General features: G+C 44.2%; 1 protein-coding gene across 1 annotated transcript in view; it reads left to right on the top strand.

Moving 5' to 3' along the window:
• Positions 1–22826, top strand: part of NSG2 (neuronal vesicle trafficking associated 2) — a 30181-nt gene extending 7355 nt beyond the window's left edge. The window contains exons 3-5 of the mRNA XM_085073984.1: positions 5281–5400; positions 19387–19497; positions 21011–22826. Coding sequence (XP_084930110.1) covers positions 5281–5400; positions 19387–19497; positions 21011–21202 — 423 coding nt within the window. The 3' untranslated portion in view covers positions 21203–22826. The remainder of the gene's footprint in view (positions 1–5280; positions 5401–19386; positions 19498–21010) is intronic.
• The last annotated feature ends 300 nt before the right edge of the window (positions 22827–23126 follow it).

The raw sequence follows: 23126 nt of genomic DNA, 5'->3' as shown, positions 1-23126 counted from the left end.
CTTCAGCTGCTCTTGGCAATGTCCACATCTCATTTGCTCTTTGGAGCTGGCTCTGTGTGAGGATCAGACTGGAGAATTGTGCAGAATTGTGTTGTGGTGAATTCTGGCCATTGCTTGGACACGAGGAGACAACCTGCCCCAGTCCCAGCAGGTTTAGTGCCAGATTTGCACCCTGAGGTCACCTTTTGCTGTCACCTGGCCCCTGCTGCACCCTGAGGTCCTGCTCACCTGCTGATGCTCAGCTGGGGAACAAAGGCAAAGGAAACCACGACATTGGTGCCAGTGGGGAGTTGATATTTTCCCTTCTCTCTCTGCAAGGAATGGAGAAAGGTGTGGAAAGGAAGGAAGCTGAGTCTCATTTTCATTTAAAAGTGAACATGACTAATCCTCCTGGAAATGGATTGGGGGTGTTACAACCATTTTGTGGGACTACAAAGTCCAGCTTTGAACTTGGAAGGAACCTTTCTCCTTGGTAGCAGCAACACAGTTTGTTTATCTCTTCTGTCAATCTGACAGCCACTCCGACTGAGAGACTCTTCATTATTAATAATCCCAGGAAGTAGTATTTTAAATTTTTATGGTTTGCGCTTTGCAGCACCTGAACCACAATATATTACATGCACCGTGGCAGTGGAGTGGGAATTACAGCAGGGCTGCATGTCCTTTTCCAAATGAATAATTTAAAGTTTTCACAATGCCAGTTATGTTAAATATTATTACTCATTTCTTCAGGGAAAACCATAGAGCTCAAGCGCAAATATAAAGTGGCAATAAATGATGTTACATTTAGCCAGTCAGAGACAAGGCTCAGAATTCATATCAGTTCATTTTCTGAAACACTTACTTCATCCCTTTGCTGGAAAATCCTTTTCAAGGTTCCATGCTTAATGGGTTATTTTTCAATTTGTCACATTTCACATCTACTCTGCTCCTTCCTCCTCACAGCAAATGCTTTTAATATAGCCCACTTGGTTAGAAGCTTGCTTTCTTTTCCCTTTCAGCAGCCCAAATCCCTGGATTTCCCAGCACTCTCCCACTGTTTACCTTCTCAAGGTTGTCGATGATGGATTTCCTGCTGGTGTAGGCAGACTCTCATCTGTTGTTTCTCACCTCAGCACACCTATAATTTTCCAAAGCATCACTACAGAGAGGGTGCATGGTCCTGCATTCATTAAAGCCAAGGAAAGATTTCCTATTGATTCCAATTGTGGCACTAGCATTAAGCCTGGAATAATAAGAGCATTTGGGTTTAGGACTCAATAAATGTATTAGCAAACAGCATCATTAGAAACATCTTGTGTGGAGCTGGGGGATGGATGTGGCTTGTGGTCCTGTTGTGGTGGGGTTTCATAATTTCCAGAGGCTATTCCCTGCAGACTGCTCTGAGCTCTTCAGAAGAGTGTTGGAGGGACTGGAATGAGGAACCAGAAGATCCGAGGAAGAGAACAGAATGTCAAAACCTTTCCAGACATGGAGAGTTACTACATCTGCTGACCTGGGATGGCTGAGGAGGACAATTCTGCAGAGAGCTGCCATTTTCCATAGCTTGTCTGACTCCTTCCCACCCCAGCCATCCTTTGCTAGCCCCGAATCCCAGGAATGTTGTGCTTATCTGGAGAATCTGCTGGAGCTGCTATTCTCTCTCATTAATGAAAGTCTGAGAAAACAGTGCATTGTAAGAAATGAACCAACTGCGGTCTGAACTCCTGACTCAGCCACCAAGTGGGACTCAGCACATTACCGAGATTCTTTTTTTGTCTTTTTTCCCTACTCCTCCATCAGTAATGTGGGGTGCTGGGGTCATGCTGTGTGCAGAGTGCCTTGAGCACTTGCTGGAGAATTCCCCAGGATCCCCAAGCATCGGAGTTGGAGCTGGCTATGGGAAGGAGCCTGAAGCCAGCTCCGATGGCCAAAGCATTTAACTGCACACTTAACCTTAAATATCCGGCTCATCCTGCTGATGTTAATAGGACTACTTGCATGCTTAAGTGCTTTGCTGAATTGGTGGTTAATTAGCTCAAATTCTAAACAAACCTGGTTAAGGACGAAGCTGCAAGGGCTGCAGTGTGGATTCCCATAATTAGATGTGTCTTTTTGCTGGTCCATGGAAGCTCTTTTCTCTCTTCTGGTATTCTCACAATCGCTCTGCAAACCCCATCTAGGAAGCAACTCTCAAAGAATAGCTTTATTTTGGATGTAAAATGAAAAAAGTCCCAGGTAATTCACTGGTGTTCCTCTTATTGCATATGCAATGAACAGCACAGTCCCTGCAACTCTAAGGCGTTGTATCTCTGGGAAATGGTGTGAAAACTTTAAGAACAGATCACAGGAGCAAGACAATCCGCAGGGAGATTCCCTGAGCTCTATCCATCTGGAAGTTCCCCCCTTAGAGCAGCTCTTCTCCAACGTGCCAACATCCCAGAGGAGGGAACGAGGAGATGGCATTTCTTTCCTTTCTTTTGCTTTGAATTGCAGCCTCCCCAGGACCCCCATTTTCCCCTCCCTTTCCCTGCTTTCAATCCAGCATGACTATTCCCAAGGCAGCACCGCAGCAGAACAGACAAGTAGAGGGAATGAGGATCATTCTCTTGGCTGTGGGTTGTAATAAACGCCAGCAGCTCTCCCAGGAAAGCTGTCGTGGTGTGAGATGGATGTACCTTGTTTGCATGGAAACTGTTGGGATCCTGGGCTCGGCTGGAGCTGCTCGGGGGCAGCCGGTGATAAATGAGCACTGATCGTTGCACCGACTGTGGAGTCAGGAGGCTTTTATTACTCGACGTTCAACAGCAATTTGGGTAGAATTTCTGGAAGACTTCGCTGCCAGGAATTTTTTTTTCCTCGCTGACAAAATGGAAAAAGAAGGTGAAAAAGGAGTGATGGCAGGGAATGGGGAAAGGCAAATATTTCCCACCCAACTCATATCAGAAAGCTGGCAAATGAAAACAGAAAGAAAGAAAGAAAAGCTGAAAATGCAGAAAGGTTTCTTTAGAAGATTGATTATTCCTTTTCTAAATTTGCACTTTTAACTCTGCAAGAGTGGGATCCATGCTCAGGCTGATTTATTTAGCCCTGTGGGGGATTGAGCAAGAGGGAGCTCTGTTCTTCTCAATGTACACCCCATGCCCTCAGCAAAATTGCATTTTTATCATTGCTGGTACAATATTGAATGGTGTCCCCCTCCACTGCAGGTTTTCAGTTTTCTCTTTGACCTTTGTCGTTTGATTTCTGTGCTCTCCTTTCAAAAGGAGACTTCACTGCCTGCCCTGTCTTTCTTCTGCTGAGTAATTCCACCAGGTCCCTGACAAAGACACTTCTGGAGAGATGATTTTTAGCTTTTGCAATGCTAAAAGGCCTTTAGCAAAGGTACTTCTTCCCTCTTCTCCCAAAGCTTTTTGATACCTCTGCAGATTTCTCTGCAAAACACTGCCCAGGGTGACTCTGGCTCTGTGCACACTCATTTCACTGCTGTCACAGTCAGCAAATTGTGTTTCAAGTGCCTTCTGCTCTGGCTGGGCCCTGAGCTTGCTTATTTATTCACAGATGTGGTGGAATTGCTACTGGACCTGAATGTGCTGCCTGGTTCTGAAGGGCTGTGTGGGTTCATTTTCAGTCTTACTCAGTACCCCTGCAGACAGCATGATTCAAACTTCCCTGCTTATTGGTGTGATGTAACAGTTAAAAAATAACCATAACAAATTGGTGTTGATGATGAAGAAAATTAAATTATATCTGGAAAAAAGGAAGGTTTTTAATTTGATTTTTTTCTTATATTCTGCCTTCACGGTCTTCCATTAAGACCCAACGTTAGAATTTGTGGAAAAGCCATCATGTAAATTTAAAATAAATTGTCTGCAGCTAAGATTCATATCAAGCAGGAGGCATGAATTTGGGAGAATTGGATATTGTCTGAAAACAGACAGAGAGCAATTTCTAAACACTGGCTGGCAGGTGTTGCTGTCTGATCCTCTATAATTTACTGTACTGGGTTTACAAAAGGCCAGGGAGAAGACTGAAGGCTGGCCAGCTGCATGAGTCTGGGTGCAGTTGTTCCTTTTGAGGCAGAAAATGAGGTTATTGCTTGTTTGAAGCTCAGAGCTGACCTGGGCCATTGAGTCTTGGCTGCAGAGGGAGCTTTGCTTTATTTTGCCCACAGTGTGCTGGAGGGAGTGAACAAAATGGGGTTTGATTCAACAGTGGGTTCAGAGCAGGGTCAGGATTCACCCCAAACCTGCCCAATCAGGCTTGTCCCCGTGGGTCATTTCCCATCTTCTGTGTTGTCTCATCACAAATCCTCAGCTCCCAAATGCTCATAGAAATATATTTGAGTGGCTTTTTGTCCCTTCTTCTCCCCAAGTGTTAATATTGCAAATGCTCCTGTAATAAATACTATTGAGAGGGAGTCGCTGAAGGATGTAAATATTCATCAGCCTTTAATGATTTGCATTTGAATCCAGAAAATTGGCTTATGACTCCTCACTGCTTTTCTCTCCCTCTGATTTTCACATGCATTAAATGCAGGAGGATTAAATACCTGGGGTTCTCTTTGGTCCAAAGCAGACTTTGCTGTCTTCATTTGGAAATGAGTCCTTGATTAGCTGGCAACTCAGCCTTGTGCATCACTTAATCTTCTCCAATCCTTCGCCACGGTTTTGTTTCTAGCTAAGAGCTTTAGGATCACTTTTGTCACTCTCATCTGGAACAGCCTCCACTCCTGGAGTTTCTCATTTTCACCAGGCTGAAACTCCAAATGGGGAGCCAAAAAGTGGAAGAGTCTTCTGCACTGGTGTAAATCACCTCATTTGATAAGATTAGTAGGATCTGGATTAATCAGACACAGATCTTAGGGGAAAAGCCAAGGTGATAATACAAGATAAATATTGATAATCTGGAGCCTGGATGAATGAGACACCAAATGGCCTAAATTTAAATTGGCTTGGTGGAACTTGTTTGGACGGAGCTTTTAATTAGTGAGGCTCTCCTTTAGGATGGGCTGTTCTGCCTGTTGAGCATGATATACAAATTCAATGCCTAGTCCTAAACAAAAGTGGGTGTCAAACATTTTGCTGTCAGCTATTTTAAGGCTCAGTGTGATAAGCTCACTGTCCTAGTTCTTTGTCTCTGTCTATTTATCTGCCTCTCTTATTCCTGAGGGGATGATGGGTTTGTGTTCATTTATGGTGTTTGTGTAGGTCCAGGGGATGGTTTATATAGAAAAGATTAGATAACAAACCCAAAATTCATGCTGTGGGCAGAACCCTTAAAAATGTTGTTATTTTCCAGGTAATTGTGAAAACAAGAACAGAATATCAGCCTGACCAGAAGAACAAAGGAAAACTCAGAGTGCCCAAAATTGCTGAATTCACAGTCAGTTTCACTGATGGGGTAACAGAAAGACTAAAGGTAAGAAATGGTTGTTCTGCTGCCTTCTGATGCAAATGCCATTCATTTTAAAATAACTGAATCAAAGTGACAGGAAAGACATAACAAATTTAACACTCCACTCATCACCAGGGTCAAAGAGAGGTTTATCTGCATGAGTGTAAAGATTTTTTTAGGACAGGCATGAAAATACTTTCTTAGCTACATCCAAAGTAGGAAATGCTTTTCTGTCCCACAAAAAATGAAAATAATTTCCAGCCCAAATTGAAAACGAACCAAGTTTGAATCCTTTTTCTTCTCAAACACTGGTGTTTAAAAATAATTTTAAAATCCCAGTGAGGATGGATTGAAACATTTTGTTTAGCCTTTTAAAATTCCTTTTGTCTCACAGCCAGACAACGCTTTTCATATTTAAAATACATTGTTATTATAATTATATTACTATAGATTAAAATCCACTTCAAAATGCACAGAAAAAGAGATTTTAGAGACGTATCCAAGCATATCCTGTCCTGTAAGCAGTTTTGCTTCACAGGAATTGGAATTTTGTGATGGAAAATGTTTCCTTGGGAGATTTTCAACAGGCTCTACTCAAACATGGAAAGAAACTCATGAATTATTGAGTGCCTTCGGTTCCTGTTGACTGCAGCACATTAGAATGGCTCAGTTCCTCCTAAAATTAGACTCCAAGTGTGTAGCTGCCACTATTTCCTCCCTTTTCACTGGGAAGACCTGGTGCTTTTTCTAAACCACAGAGCATGGCAGTGATAAAAATGGGAGATGTGATTGCACATTTTCAAAGTCAGAAGAAATAGCAATGGTTTGAGTAGAAAGCACAGAAAGCAGGCAGTGCCTGGTTACAGTCCTGCTCCTTCCAAAGCATAATTTACTCTTAAGAGTTATGTGAATAAATGTTTATGGTTCTTGGGGTTGTTTTTTTTCCAGTGGACATCACAGTTTGATCTAAAATAACTTACCTGCTGTTGGTATTTACTGAATTCTTCACTGAGCTTATTGTGTGTCTAGTATCTATTTACCACCAGTGGTAAATTGGTAAATCTCCATTGTCCCAGTAGTAAAGTGAAGAGTGAATTAACCACGGTTAAATCCCAGCCTTGGAAACCACAGCAGACATTTTCCAGTGTGAGCAGCACACAAATCAGAACCAGACACGATGTGCCTGAGAACCAGCAATAAATTCAGAGTCTCCTGGACTGATGTTGTTGGCTTGGGACCCACAGTAAATGGCCTTGGTGATGTTGTAAATAGTATTTACAGCATCAACATCACTGGGTATTTAACCCTCAGTCCTGCAGCCCTGAAGGGTGTGAAAGGCAGTGTAAAACCATGATTTAATCCCACCAAGATCTGGCTTTGTTATTTTAAAAAAGCGATCAAGAACATCACCTCCTTACACACTGAGTTAGTGTATAGCTCATGGATAAATCTCATTTCCTCTACTCCTTCTACAGAGTATCTTGTTTTTCCCTTTCCTCACACACCCAAGTTGCTGTTGCATTCAAACCTCTCCTTTCATGCATTTTTTTCCTTTTCCCATCCTGTTTTTGGTGCAGTTTTCCCATTGCTCCAGCTGGCAGTCCTTGCAAAGGTGGGAGCTGGGCCTCTTCCTACAGAGCCAGGCAGCATCACAGTTTCATTTTTGAGCTCTTCCCTTTCCCTAAAGTCCATATGATTTTCATTCTCTGCTCTTCAATGTCAACTTATTAATCAGGCAGCCTCTGGTCTAATACTGGATAAGACTCTAAGCCTCTCCCTGCCTGCTTTTCATAAGGCTTCCATGTATCCCATTAAATTTGTAGTATTATTTCCTGACAAAAATGAGCTGAGATAATAGGTAATATTTATTACCTTTTGTACTTTTTCTTTTTATTGCACCACATTTTTGTCCCAGTGCATATTTTTAGTGAAGTTATTAAAAACCCTGCCCTCTGGTTATAAACTGGCCTGTGATCTGGTACTGATGAAATCATTTTAAATTTGTTTTTTTCTAAGAGCAAATCATAGGAAATACTTCACTTCTATGATCTCAGTTTGGCTACATTTTTAAAAGCTTTTAAAAAGATGATATAACTGTGATCATCATGCTTTCTTTTGCCCTTTTGAGGGTGGAAAAGCTGTCCAAGACCATCAAGTCCAACTTTGTCACCCAGCCTAGAGCACTGAGTGCCACCTGCAGGGATGGGGACTGCAAACCTCCCTGGGCAGCTCCTGCCAATCCCTGAGCACCCTTTCCATGGAGAAATTCCTGCTGCTGGCCAAGCTGAGCCTCCTCTGCCCAGCCTGAGGCTGTTCCCTCTCCTCCTGAGCTGTCACTGGCTGCCTGGGACAAGAGGCTGAGATTCTGTGATACAGAAGAGCAGGATGTTTGGAGGAAATCTTAAACCTGCCAGCCAAGTCCACAGATACACTTCTTCCTGCCTTTTGGGTATCTTTTATTGAAGCAACTAATGAATTATTAGACAACTTTCTCAAATGAACAAGCCCAAGCCAGAATTTAAGCTTATGCTTGCATATTTTTCATCCATCCAGAATAGCCCAGATCTGAGCTCTTTAATTAACATAAAGAAGAGACTGTCCCTAGGCAACGGTTCTTATTTCACACCAGCTCTTCCAGGAATCTGAGATAGCTCCTGCAACTTGTCACATCCCCTAATAGATGAGATTATGATTCTCTCCAGCTCAGCACACACTGTCCTGCAAGTTTGACCAATTAGGCTGATTCTTCAGCTGCATGAGTCAGCCCATACATCCTTTATAACAACTGTTCAAATAGTTGTGTGTAGATGGGCTACAAGAAAATGATGTTAAAATAGCCTTATGGTTGAGCCATCCATACAGAAAAGAAATTTCTTTTCTCGTTTTACTCCTCCACAGAGAAGCAAAGAGAACATTTTTCTAAGCTGACAGGCAGTGATTTATAGACCTTGCCTTCTCCAGACTGCTTACACCTTTGGAGTGTGTTCCTCTAGGAGGTTTCTGAACTGCAGAGATCTTGTTTTGCAGTAACTCTGTGAGCTGAGGTTTCCCAGGCTGAAGGGGAAGGGTGGCTGTTGTTTGCCTTTCATTTGGGATATTTTGAAGGGAGCTCCTGCTCCTGGGCTTTGCCATCCAGTGACAACACTGAGGTGCATTAGAGAAAGTCTGCAAATGTGATGTCTCTGTGTCTGATTCCTCTGGAGGATGGTAGCTCTAACCCTTTGCATCTGAGGCTTCCTGCACCTTCTCACCAGTGATACCCCATCTTACAGCTTTCGAGAACAATCTCTCATATGTGAGTAATCATTCTGCCCTTATTTCTACCAGTGCTGAAAAGAGATCAAATCCCTTTTGCTTTTTAATCAGATTATGCATTGAATGAAGTCTTGTTACTTCTGGAGAACAGGTTTCCATGATTTCTTTTCTCATCTAACCAGTCCAGATAGCATAGAAATCAAATTTATTAAATAGCACCACGAGAGGTGCTGGAGTGGCCTTTCAGTGCAGGCTTACAGAGCATTGGCTGGACACCTGTAACTGCTGGCTCCTTACTGGTTTTATAAAAAAAAAAAATACTTGTTACACCAGTCTGAGCCTTTCTCACCTCTGCCACAGAACTATTCATTATTTTCAGGGAAGTAATGGTTTATTGACTATTAGCTGGGCGATAGTTACCTCCCATAGTTACTTGACTGCTCAAGTCTTCTCCAATTATTTCCTTTTCATGGATCAGTTTCTCTAAAAAGTTGATGTTTTCAGAGTTAGAATAATTAAACTCTGTACTTTAACAGAACAAGTTGGGAGTGGGTGTACGGGGGAGAAGTCAAGACATTTAAGATGTTTTTTGCAAGCCATTTATCTACCTGGAGAAATCATCTGCAAGTATTGATCACTGCTTCACTGAAGAGGACTGGGAACTTCATTCTTCTTGCTACAATTGTAGCAAGATGCGTTTTCAGAGTCACTGGCTGTGTCATCTGTTCCTGTTGAGTGTGCAGTGACAATTATTTCTCATCCTTAGGTCCCTCTCCTCTCTCCACCCTGAAACTGCTCTGACACACACAGATCCAGGGATCAGTGGATGCAATTATTCCCCACGCTTTTCACCAGGTCCTCAAAATGTAGTGGAACCCATTCAAATCCTTCTGTTGAAATGCTCCTACTGGAATAATTCTTTTCCTCTGACCTAGTGTGAAAGATTTAGAACAAAATTGCTTTGTCTCCAGCCACACCCTGCAAAACAGACCTTGATGCAAGAATTGCTCATGATCAAACCCAAGCCAATATCTGAACTGGTTGGCTCCTAATTAAGAAAGATTTTTTCTGGGCCAGGGATTCATTTCCTGTTGGTGACAGCTTTGCTAAATGGAAGATTCTCCCCTGTTTCCCCACTGGAAGGTGATCCATCAAATCCCCAGGGAATTCACACTTTGCTGCTCACACAGAGCCCCAAACGTGGCTTTCCTGCCCCCCCTTCCCAAACTCCCCATCCATGCCATGGATCCTGCAAACTCCTCCATGGGATGTTCTCCTTTCACCCGGAGGCTGTTGCTTTATGCTGATAGTTCTTCCTCTAACCTGCAAAGAAACAAATCCCAGAAAAACAGCCGGGGCTTTTCCTTGTGTCCATTCTTAGGTAAATAAATTTAAAGTCTCCTTTAATTGTTCAGTTCCCAGGGGGCAGAAGAGTAACTCCTGGAGGAAGGAATCAGCAGGACAGTTTTCCTCACTGCTTTTTAATCCTCACAGTACCAGTGTTACCATGGCAACAACCACATTCCCATCGGTTATCGGGAGATGCAGAGTGGTGCTGAAGGATCCTCTTACCCTGACTCAGGGGAGTGGTGCTCCAGGGTGGGAGCACGGACTGTGCTCAGGGATTTCTCTCACTCTGGTGGGAATTGCTGCTGGGGCTGAGGAGTTGTTTTCCGGATCCAGGAGAACAAGGGTCAAAGCAGAAATGGGGCAGGCATAGGGGAGCAGGCACTGGCACCAGCATCAGAGCTGGTACCATGGTTTTGAACCTTACATTCAGAGAGGGGCTTGGAGAGGTGTCAGTATGAAGGGGTTGATTTCAGTCTCCAGGGACTAATTTGGGGTTTTTTCTCTTTATCTTATTCTGAGTTATCATCAGAATAATTGTGGATACAGTTCCTGCAGGGCTGTCACACAGCTCTCACTGCACCTAAATCTTCTCCACACTGTAGTGGACTGCCTTGAGTCTGGAGCCAAAGCCTTCTCTTTGGAGACTGAATATTTCCCAATGCAATGCAGAAGGTCACAGGTTGTCTTTTCCCAAAAAAACCACTGCCCAGCCCTGCCTGGCCTTGATGCAAACTCACCCCTGTGTGGCTCCAGACTCTCACTGGTGGTATAAATGCAAGCAAGTGAGAAATGCTGCTCATCATCTTCTGTCTGAGCACAGAAATCCTTCTTCTGCTCTGTCTGTAATGGGAAGAGAAGAGGACAGGTCACATCTGTCCCATGGCTCTCCCAGGCTGTGTGGAGGCAGATTGATGGAGCCATTTGTGATCATCAGTGACAATCAGGAGCTGTGAGGATGAACTGAGTGGGGATTTGTGGCTCAGCTGCCGGGGAACAGATCTGTCTGATCACATCCCCAGGTATGGTGCTAGAAACCCTGCAAGGTTTCTCCTGTCTGGGTAGGAACCTGTGGTTTTGTAAGAGTTCCCAGCTAATTCCTGATTTTTTGGTTCAGGCCCAAAAATGTCATGTCCATGTCTAAAACACACACAAGAAATACATACTTTGATTTAACTAGAATGCTCTATGCTGGTTTAGGGACCACTTAACAAAACAAAGAAAAAAACTCAAACATCTTTTTAAACAGCAAATGGAGCATTCCTTACTATGCATTCTTATTTTATATTAGTTTTACACACACAGATACTCTTTTGCAAAGTCAGGAAAAATCTCTTGACTCTATTTTATTTTTGCCATCTGTGAGCACTAACAGAATAATCAGCTAGAGAGATTTGCTCAGTTTTGGTTTGGGTTTTTTTTTTGCATTTAATTTATTTTTGGAGAGAAGAAGAAAGGGAATTGTTTTGCAGAAAATCTCTAGAAGTGGAAGTCGCAGAGAATATTCACATGGCTAAGTGTTTGTGGGGTACACCTGCTAAACTTCATTTTCCAGTCCTTGATATATTGAAGGAAGAAAGGATTTACAGAGCAGAAACCTCAACTGACCCTTGGCTTTGGAGCAAAATGCTTGAAAATATTCCATAGGTGACCACATGGAGATACCCCAGGTGCTAATTACAGGATTTAATTGCAGTTCCCATTGGGTCAGGAGGATTTCTTACACTGCATCTCTGTCTCCAACACCACTCTGCACTTACCTCTGCCACCCCACAGGAAATCTGTGTGTTGGGCAATTTTCCTGGCAGCATTTGAGGTGAAATTAAAGATATTTAATGCTGATGTGACCACTGTAGCAACAGAGACCGAGCAGGGTGGAGGGAGCAGGAAAGAGTTTTCATCTGAGCGAAACCAAAGAGAAGTTTATTGCCTGTTGTGAAGTGCATTTGAAGTCTTGTGGCCAGACCACTGAATGCTTAAAAAAAGTAATAATCAAGGAAGTGAAATGCTTCACTCACAAACATTTTTCCATGCAATGTTTCACTCTCTCTTTGTAAAGCAGCACAGGCTGTGATTGAATGTTAAACAGAGCTGAGGTGCCTCTTGTTGGTACTTGCAGATGTATTAAAGCCTGTTGGGTTGGATCCACAGCTAATGGCACTGGCCTCATGCCTCTGAAGGCAGCATAATCACCTAGAATTTTCATTTCTGTTGTTTCCTTTTAAAAGTGTTGCTCTTGTAAGTCATTTGCTGCAATAAAGCTTCATATTTCTAATTCAAAATGGAAAGGCTTTTAATTTCTAAGTTACCCAGGGGACACTTTGCTCACCAAGTCCTCACTCTGTTCCTGTATAAAGCACCCACATAATAAGATTTTAAGGAGAAATGGGTGTACTGGACCATGAATGCAGAAGTATTATTAGCTCTATTTCCTCCTCATGATGGGAGACATAAATGCTGAAATACAGGTGGATTTGTTGGCCTTCTTGAAGGAACAAACTTCCAAGTGATTTGTTTTTTTGGCATAAGAGTGCACTGAACAAAGGTGTTTTAATTCCTGCAAGCCTGACTTTTGGAAGGAGGTAATTTCACAAAGCAAATGCACCTCAGCTTTTCCCTAGAGCTGAGGGATAGTGGTGGCCTTTGGGTGGCTTTGTCCCAGGAAAAGCCAAGAGCTGGGGAATTTAGCTGCTTGCAGCTTTGGGTAGCTCTCACTGGGGTGTCTGTGAGTGGGGAGTGAGCTCAGGCTGGGTTTGGGGAGTATCAGGGGTCAGGAAAAGGCAGCAGCAGAGCAGGGAACACAACCTGCCATGAGCTAATCCCTGAATCCATTCTAACTCAGGGCTCCCAGTGCTTTCCCTGCGCCAAATCCAACGTGAAGGAAGAGCGAGAGGGGAAGATTTTGCATTCATGAGACTGCAGAGGTTGAGTCTTGGCAGGCAAAGGGCAGGCAAGGAGACAGTTTATTGATGACTTGATTTATCTTGTCTTCCTGTTAATGCATTTAAAAAGGGCCTGTGATGAGCTGAGGCATCCATTGCCATGTCCCACGTGGAGTGACCGCAGGAAATGTCACAGCCCAGGCTCTGCCAAGGCACAGGGGAATGGCTGCACGTCAGGAAGGCTTGGAGAGGATGTTTCTGTCTGCTGCAGTCCCACTAATTGAACAAAACACCTCGAATTAGGGATCTGGGAGGAAGCCTCTTCCAGCATTGCTCAGCGCCTGAAATGGACTGTCAGGTGTTCTCAGGATGTGGACTGGGGAAAAAAAGCACCTTTTTAAGCTTGACTCACCCCACTTGTTTAATTCGGGGAGTTTGCTTCTTTCCTTTTGAAGGTAACAGACACAGAATCATAGAACAGCCTGGGCTGGAAGGGACCTGAAAGATCACATGGGAAAGCTTAAGACAGTTGAAAAAAGAAAAAAAAATATTCTTATAGGAGGGTGGGAAAAGACCTTTAAACACCTGCATGGTCTGCCAAAATGGCCATGAATTTATTTTATGTATTCATGTGTTGCTAGAAACAACACCACCCCATCTCACTATACCAGCCTGCTTGATGAAGGAATTTTAATGGCATTAAAGGGCAGAACAGAGAAAGCAAACCCAACAGAGCTTTTTATTTACCTCAGTGGAAACTCACTGATATTCATTTAAATAAGCATCCTTATTTAAAATGGCATTTAGAACTTCCATAAGGAACGGGGGCTTGGAAACGGAGCCATGAATTTTCCATCCAAGGGGTTTGACTTGGCACAGGAAGACGTCACGCAGCCCACAGCTGGCACCAGCCACAGTTGAAAAGATCTGAGCCTATTAGTGCCTAAACAGCCACTAGAAATTATATTACATGATGGAGACTGGCTAATATAATTGAGCCAGCTAGTTATTGTGTGCATAATTGAATTATTTGACGAATTGCTTAGAAACACGGTGTGCTCGTCCCACACTCGTGCTGCTCTCACAGCTTTACGAGGCGTGGAGCAGAGGAATTGCTGGTGGCTATCCTCAAAAATAGAGGTTTCTTTTTAAGATTTGGGCCAAAATTGTTTTAAGGCTATGAATTCTATGATAAAGGAGCAAAAAATCCCATCCACCCTAAAACTTCACAGAAGAAACCTCGCAGCACTAAGGAATATTTTCCCATAGCTCTGAAAATGTAGATACATTAGTAAGGACGTTTCCCTCTTACAAAGCATCTCCTAAACAATGCTTCTTAAGAATCTGGACACCATCTGGAACAAAGCTGTGCTGTAATAATAAAGAACAAATCCTACATCTTCTTGAACAGTGCTAAGCAAATCTGAAGACCCAATTGTGTCACTTTTTTTGCAGTTAGCCTTTCAAAATTTCGGAGGCGAAGCTGTTGCCAGCAGATCAGCAAAATCAGCAACTTATTACAAAATATTTTTAACAGTAGGGGAGGGAAATGTCATTTTTGAAGAAGTGCAGTCAGTTCATTTTCCCTGTCAGGATGGATCAGGGTGTCTGGGTGCTGGGCAAGGCACCACAGCAGTTCTCTGACAGAGTTTGAACAGTGGGACATCTCTTCCTGGGGTGTATTTGGGGTGTACCTCATCCCCTGCTTGATCCATCTGAGTGTCCTGTCAGCCTGCAGCTCCCTCCTTGCGAACACACCTGAATTTTCTTGCAATAACAAACTGGATTTGGGCGGTTTGCACTTGGATTTCATCCTAGAATACAGGTGGGAGGCAGCCAGGATAGCTGGCTCCAGGAGCTGGGAAATGCTCCTGAGTTTTTCACTTTAACTGTACCATGTGGAGATCTAATGGTGTCATCTTCCATCTATCAGCTGGAAGAAGTTAGGGGATGAAGGAGAAAAAAATTGCTCTCCTGAATTTTTCATTGTTGAGCAGATATCCTTATAATGGATTCATGAGTGTATGGATGTATTTGGATGCCCTTAGATGATTTTGTGATTTTTTTCCTGCAAGTTAACTGGGTTGTCAGGGGATTGATTGGTTTCCAGGTGTAATGGAATTGCCATAAACTACAGGAAAAGCTTTGCTGCCTCTCCAAGCACAGCTCTTAAGCTCTTCTCTGAAATAACCTTGACAGAATTTCTGCCAATTTTCTTCATGACAAATTTTGCCTTGTTCTTTGCCGTTCTTCTTCTACAAAGAGAAGATTAAAACCAAGAGAACAACTTCAGCTGAATTGCCTATTAAAGGTCACCAAATTTCCCAATACCCAGCAACACTGAAGGTATCTTGTAGAACCAGACATGGCAGCAGCAGTGGGATCCTCTCCTGATAAACGGGAATTTTGTGAGGAGGCTGAGAGTGCAGTGCAGGCACAGACAGAGGCTTCTGAGGTCCCTAGCTCACGTTACAGCTGCAGAGAGCAGGAAAATGGTGCAGAATTTTGTAGGGATTTTTCCATGGTAAATGATCTTTATCTCTCCTCTGGGTGCTGCTGGCCTGGCTGGTTTTCTGTAGGCAGCAAGGCTTTTCCTGCTTGTGGCATCTTCTTGGCTCTGCTCCTATTTGAAGTGTACATAAGCAGGGAGAAAAGTGTCCAGAGTCAAACACTGATTTACCAGGTTTAGAAATAAAATCATGCCTGATATCTAAGAAGTGCCACCCACGCTGAAAGAGGGGGAATTTAGGTTGGATGTTGGCAAGGAATTGTTCCCTGTGAGGGTAGGGAGGCCCTGCACAGGGTGCCCAGAGAAGCTGTGGCTGCCCCTGGATCCCTGGCAGTGTCCAAGGCCAGGTTGGACAGGGCTTGGAGCAACTTGGGACAGTGGAAGGTGTCCCTGCCCATGGAATGAGATGATCTCTGAGGTCCCTTCCAGCCCAAACTGTTCTGTGATTATATATGATATGAATAAGGAATAAAAACCTTGCAATGGAAAAAGCTGTTAAATAAACGCCCTGCTGTTTGGATGTGCCATTGTTCTCTGCTTGCCTTTTAAACAAGGCTTTGCTTAGCGAGGGAGGGAAAAAGGGAATTTTTGATGAAAAAAGAAGTCCTGGGCAGCTGATGAAATCAAAGAGAGCAGGAAGGATGCTTCCATGGCTGCATGAAAGCCAGGTTAGCTGGAACACCACTGCAATTAGCCATCCTCTCCCTGGCACAAATCCTAGTAGTGACTGATGTCCTGTTTCCTGATGAGGATGGATCCTTTTATTCATCTGTGCTGGTGTGAAAATGCAAAAAATGTTCTTCATCTGTGGGGAAAGGGAGGAACCACACCAAGTGTGCTGCTGTTGATGGGAGCTTGACATCATCCTTCACAGATGTTAAGGGCCGCTTTCCACATTTTTTGGAGGATGGGGAGTTTTTTCGGTGTGGTAATGATGTTCTCTCTTCTCTGTTCCCTGTTAAGGGAACCTTTGGGAATCATGTGAGATTTTGAGGAGAGGGCAGGCAAATCCCTCCCCTTCTTTCACCCACTCAAGCAGTCACATGTGACAGATTCATGCCTGCAGCACTTTCAGGTTTTATCTGCTCACTAAATTTTATTTCCCCTCTGCGAGTGTTTATATTGCTTAGAGACTGCCAAGGTTCGTGTTAATCATAAAAAAAAAAGTGGAGGTTTATTAGGTATTGCAGCTCTGTGATTCTTTGGTGTTTGAATGTTAATGAAGCTTTGTATGCTGTGGAATAGTTGGAGAGGTGGATCTTAACTCTGGCATGGCAGAATATCCGGGGGTGGATTTTTCTTCCCTTTCCTCTGGGTTTTACCATCTTACATGACATTTCATCCAGAGCAATTTTACACCATTTATCATCAGCAGGTGTAATATTGTCACGCTGTAATTCTGCAAATGTAGGAAAGGCAGGAGGGTGAAAATGGGCTCAATTACACCCTGGAGGGAAGGGAGAGCTCAGCAGAAGGATCTGTTCCTGGGCCACAATGAATTGGATGTCAGCACTTTGCCAGAGCAGAGTGACAGAACAGAGGGGAATTTGTTATTTTTAGGGACTCGGTGGGCAGACAAGAGGAAAGGAACTCCTCAAACTGCACTTCTAATGGTCATTTCCACAGGCTGTACATGCATGTGGGATTCAGCAAAAAAAAAGAGACAAGAAGAGACATTTATTCACTCTCTAGACAGCTCAGTTCTTTCTTCTTCTGAAGGCTGACTTTCCAGCAAGATTTCTTTTTTCATTGTACATTTCATTCGGGGTAGAGTAGCCAAACTGGAGAGCTGAGCATTCCTTATTTCCACGTTTCTAGGCAGGGCATTGGCTTTGGTGAACAAGATGTACATCTTGCTCTAGTGCCTTCAAATTAACCTCAAAGGACACTTATGTCATTGTCATCGTGGTGTTAAGATTTGAATTAGAGGAAATACCAGGCCTAGGAGACTCCCCTTTTAAATGAAGAAGAGTTGATGGACATTAGTTCTACAGGGGAAAATGCTCCTCTGCACTGACCTGTCATCAGGACTGTGATGGCTTTTTATGGGGAGGGATCTGTTTTTCCCAGGTGTCCTGTTGGAAAAAATAGAGCATATTTCATCCTGGAAGTCTCTTCTTTTTACTGTTTCAAAGGGCCTTAATTATATTTTTTTTCGTGTGTAATACAACTTCTTTTGGGAAAAAAAAACATGTCAAATTCCATTTGCATCTCCCTGGAATGGAGCTGAGCCTTCTTCCTCTTTATCACCAAGAAAAGGGACATGGCTTCCCCAAGCTGGGACCCCCAGGGCTGCCATAAAGCTGCTCTGAAATATTTCTATTCATCCCTGTGGGCACTGAGAGGAGGTGGATCCCAATTTTTAATTTTTTTTTGGTTCAATTCATAGAACTGCACTCCTTTTGTGGCAGATTCCTCTCCAGGACTCTCCTACAGTGTTCTCTTAGCTCCAGCAGTAATTCTGCCCCTCTGCTGCTGCCTTTGGCTTCACTGACCTATTTTGCAGCAGATTAGGCCCCGAGGAGAGGTTAATTCAAGCAGGAATAGTAAAAGGCAGGTGGGGCTTCAGTGAACTGTTTGTCCTTGGCAAAACCTCTTAGCCCCAGTCTGACCTTTTTACACTTTTTTTTTCTGATTGAAGGGGAGAACCAGAGCAAATTTAAATGCAAACCAATATTAAGCAAATAACAATATGCATTGATATAATATTACATAGTATTATTGTTGTAAAAATAAGATTATATTGATTCATTCTGAGGTATAACCAGCCTGCTCTTTATTAGCTGCTGTTCCTGACAAGCCTGTCCACTCTGTCAGTGTTTTCCCACTTTCTACCACCACCTCTTCTATAAATTAAGTTTCCTATAATTAAGGAAAAACTGCCTGTACCTACTGAACAATTTCCTTGAACACCTGTACAGGAAAATAAGGAATACAGGAAAATGAGGAGGACTGGGACATATCTGTAGCTACCACAGGGTGAATGAACCCCGAATGATGAGATGGACATGAAAAATTTGTGGATTTCCTTGCCAGGGCAGAAAATTAATCTGATGGCCTTTAGTGCTCTAATTTACATTGTCAGAGTCCAGAGCCATTTATGCTGCATTTGTGGAATTATGGGACCAAGAAGGCTTTGGGAAAGGGAAGGATGGGAGTGTTTTACAGATCCTTGCTCAGTCCTTAAGGAATACACAGCTCAGCAGCAGTCAAGGATCAGGGCCTCAGTCCAGACATGGAACAGGGACAGAAAACTTGCTGTTGGATGAACTACTTAGGAGGGACCTGGAAAAACCAGAGAGAAGGGAGTTACAGCAAAGGAGTAGAAATGTTCAGCAAGGTGACCTGAATGGGAATATGGAGAGGGAGAATATTTGAGGCCCAAAGAGGGAATTGTGTCTGCTGCCTCCAACACCAACATCTGCTCGTGGATGTGCTGTGGGATTTCCATGCTGGGTTTTGTCAGGGGTTGGGATATTGTGCTTTTACAGCTTGGAGAAATGGAGGATTCCTTGTGTCCTGCAAGGCTCAGTTTGTGCTGGTTGAATCACCCAGGAAGCACAAAGGGATGTGTTCTACAAAAGCCTCATTCCTCCTCCCTGCTCGCCTGCCTCTGCTCTCAGAAAAGTGGGATCTGCCATGGCCATAGGGCACTTTATCCACCCACACCAGACCTGGAATGGGGATTCTGGCTGCTGCTGGGCCAGACTGAGAACATGGGAACACGAAGCCTCTGAGGACACCAAATATCCATAGATCCATAAGCAAAATCCATACAATTGCAAGGGGTTAAGCACAGGAATGTGCCCTGCTGAAAGTGCCTGGGGGGATGGGGAGGATGTGGGAATGCAGGGTTTTGGCTCCAGCATTCAGTCAATTACCATGCTTAGTTAAGTACTGCACGGTGGAGTGACGGCTGCAGTCTGTTAGAATGTCTGTTCCTATAAGTCATTTAATTATGAGGTTGCTCATATGCCATTTTAACATATGTACAGTAACATTATCCCTCTTTTCTAGGTCACTATTCTCATAAGCCTGGCTCTTGCATTCCTTGCCTGCATAGTGTTCCTTGTGGTGTACAAAGCCTTCACTTATGACCACAGTTGCCCAGATGGATTTGTTTATAAGGTAAGGAACTTCAGGAGGATGAATTGCCTGAGCTAATGACAGCCTCTAATTGCCTGCATGGTTACAGCCCAGTCTGCTTTTTTTTTTTTTTTTTTTGACCAGGCCAAACAGAACATTTGGCAGGAATGTGTTGAAATGGAAAAAGTGTTATGGGAAATGTGGATGTGCATCTGCCTCCATCAGCTACTGTTACAGTGTAATTGTTGGGATTAGCATTTGGTGAACACTACAGACAGATGTTCAGCAACAATCCCTCATATTTGTGAATGGATTTATTGCAGCTGGGATCCTGCATTTGCTTCCCACACTCCCTAGTAACTGAGATTTACTGGCATACATAGTAATGCAAAGCAAAGTGCTGGAATACTGACACTCCTATGCTTTGTGAAAGAAATCCAAATTCGCCCAAGTAGTTCACTTTTAGGTGCTCTTGAGCCTCTATCAAGAACAAAACCATGTAACAATTGCTAAAACCTCACTGCCCAGTGATTATATATTGAATATTCACAGAACTGTTTGTCTGGTCAGGTGAGATTAAAAAAAAAAAAAAAAAAGTTTGCAAAATAATTCACTGACTTCTTATTGTGAATAAACTCATAAACTCACAGGAGTCTTGACCACACTGGGGATAATCTGTGAGCTGGAAAATAGAGTAAGATGTTGGTGTATTAGTCAATGTAAATTATTCTCTTAGTTTATATAAAAAGGGAGAATTGGGATTGTTCAGCTGGGAAAAGAGAAGGTTTGGGATGACCTGATTGTGTCCTTCCAGTACCTGAAGGAGTTACAAGATGGATACTCCTTACAAGGGCCTGGAGTAACAGGACAATGGGAAATGGCTTCAAAGTGACAGAGAGGAGGTTTACATTGGATATTGGGATGAAATCCTTCCCTGTGAGGATGGGGAGGCCCTGGCACAGAGTGCCCAGAGAAGCTGTGGCTGCCCCTGGATCCCTGCAAGTGTCCAAGGCCAGGCTGGACAGGGCTTGGAGCAACCTGGGATGGTGGAAGGTGTCCCTGCCATGGCAGGGGCATTGGAATGAGATGAGTTTTGAGGTACCTTCATAGAATCACAAATTTCAGAATTAAATCCAAACCTGAAATTGTGAAAAGAGCTCATCCCTTGGGCTTGTTGCTCTGTGTTGGCCATCCCCATCCAGGTCAGGTGCTCATCCCGCAGGTCAGGCTGACAGAGCAGCACACAGCAGCTTTTCCTGCCTCTGCCTGTCCTGTGCCTGTCTGGGGATTCATTCTGGCCCTGGAGCTCCAGAGCTTTCAGCCCAGCACACGAGCAGAGCTGCTCCTGCTCTGTGCCTGTGTTGGTACCGCAGTGACCCAGAGCCACCCTCATCCCACAGCCCAGCTCCCACCCCGGCTGCCACCCGCTGCCATCGGGGTTGCCAATAGCAACAGCTTGGTGCATTCTCGGGGCACTCAGCTGAGCGATGTGAGCTCCAGCGGGAGCCTGTGAACCCTGACGGCATCACCGCATCTCTTGCTTTCCCCTCCCCAGCACAAGCGCTGCATCCCCGCCTCGCTGGACGCCTACTACTCGGCGCAGGATTCCAACTCGCGGGGCAGGTTCTACACCGTCATCAGCCACTACAGCATGGCCAAGCAGACCAGCTCCCGAGCCGTGTCCCCCTGGCTGCCCTCGGCCTCGGCCAGCCACGACAACAAGGCTGCCAAGACAGAAGGTCACTAAAGGGCGCTGGGAGGGCGGGTGGGACAACACCGCGTTGCTGAGCGAGCCCTGCTCCCCGCGGGGCAGGAGGAAATCCAACCCAAGTGCAGGATCAGCTTAATGGATATTTCTTTTCGTGCATTGTTCTCGTTGATTTGTAACCGAGTCGAGCTCTTGTACAAAGGCATGTTTGATGTTGACTGTACCTTACGATGTAAAAATATTTTTAAATCATTGCTTAACTATTTGTTAGAAAAATAAATTAAAAAACAAAAAAAGCAAATTAGGTAAACAGCCAGAGAGGATAAAAGCAGCAAAAAGGATCTCACAAAGTTTTGTCAGTGCTGGAAAGTTGTGACAGAGGCTCCACACGCAGTGAAGGAAGAGCTGAAATCCTTTCAAGAGGGGTAGGAAGAACCCAGGACAAAGACATTGTGGTGTTGTTTGGTTTGCCAAAGGGGAGATATTTTGCTGTCAGATTGAATCCAGTGTCAGTGTTCGTTCACTGATAGACAAAAACAAGCATCCCCTCCTGCCCCAAACACGCTCACCTGCAAACACCAACCCTGTGCAGTGGCCCAAGGAAATCCAGACAGTTCCTGGCATTCCTAATGAGCCACCACGGTGCTGCTGATCCTGGCCAGGCTCTGAGGCTGAAATCCAGGCTGCTGTTTGCAGATGGAGCAGGATGGGAGCAGACAGAGAGAGGCTGCTCTTGTGAAATCTTGGATAAACTTTGAGCACAGGACTCAGAGTCAGGAGTTCAGGGCTCTACTTCTGCTTCTGGCACAGATTCCCTGCATGAGCTTTGACAATTTCCATGAGGCTTCATCCTTTGGGACCTCTCTCCTGAGGGTCACCAAGACACAAAGAAATGCCACTATGATCTGAGGAGCCTCTCAAAAGTGCTGATAGTATTGAACCTCCAACTTTTCAGCCCCCAATTCTCCCATGAAATGGGATGCTCCTGCTTCAGCTCCTTCAGCATTTCCTGTCATTCCAGGTCACTGGACAGAGGTACAAATCAAATCTCTGCTTGCAAACCAAGAGCAGAGCCTAAACTTAATGCAGTCCTGCACTGTGTAACACATCCTCTCCCCACAAATGGCACATGAGATGAGTGCAGGCTGGTGGCATTAAAAAACCCCCAAGGATTCTCTTTTTTCAGAGCTGCAAGAGCAGGGGGAGCCGAGCAGCAGGAGCAGAGTGCACAGGTTCACCTCGGACTGAGCTGCTTTTTCAGATTTTTGGCTAGACTGGGATGGAAATTAGGAACTGGCCCCTTCTTCCCTCGCATTGGGCAGTTTTGTCCTCCACGTCAGAGACCCTGGGCAGTGTGTGAGGGCAGAACTCCTCAGTCCTACAGGCATCATGATAAATAACTGTATAGTGTAGCTAAAACTGTAGTGCCAAATGCCATCGTCTGATTCCCTCTCCTCCCTTCCCTTTCCACCTGTAAATTCATTTCTCACTCAAAATGTACAAACCACCCCCTCCACCAACAACCCAAACTCCAGCAAAACCACTGAACAGTTTATAATTTTGTGGTGTATTTTTTGTCAGTAGGTAGCAGAGACTGAAGTATTTTTTGGTGTAATTCTTGAACTTTTCTGACGGGATTAAAATAAAGTTCGATGTGACTGAACGTCTCTGTGGCTGCTGTGGGTTTTCTTGGCACTGGGAGGTGGTTGGTGGAGGGATGTGTGACTCTGGATTTGGGTGATTCTGGATTTCAGGAGGTATTTTCAGAGCTTCCCATTTTCCCCTATTAATGCCCAGCTTTTATTGCCTATACTCCCACCCATTTCCAACAGGAAAATAATAATTAAACCCAAGCTCCTCTTCTACTGGCTTTACAATGGACCTCCACAGCTGAACTTTGGGAAGTTGAGCTCTGCACCCAAACTCTGCAGCTTGATTTGTAACAAACCCTCCACTGTATTCA

The sequence above is a fragment of the Lichenostomus cassidix genome, chromosome 13, assembly GCF_008360975.1.
Source record: "Lichenostomus cassidix isolate B80296 chromosome 13, HeHo_3.0, whole genome shotgun sequence".
Taxonomy (NCBI): Eukaryota; Metazoa; Chordata; class Aves; order Passeriformes; family Meliphagidae; genus Lichenostomus; species Lichenostomus cassidix.
This window is presented reverse-complemented; position numbering and strand designations above follow the sequence as displayed.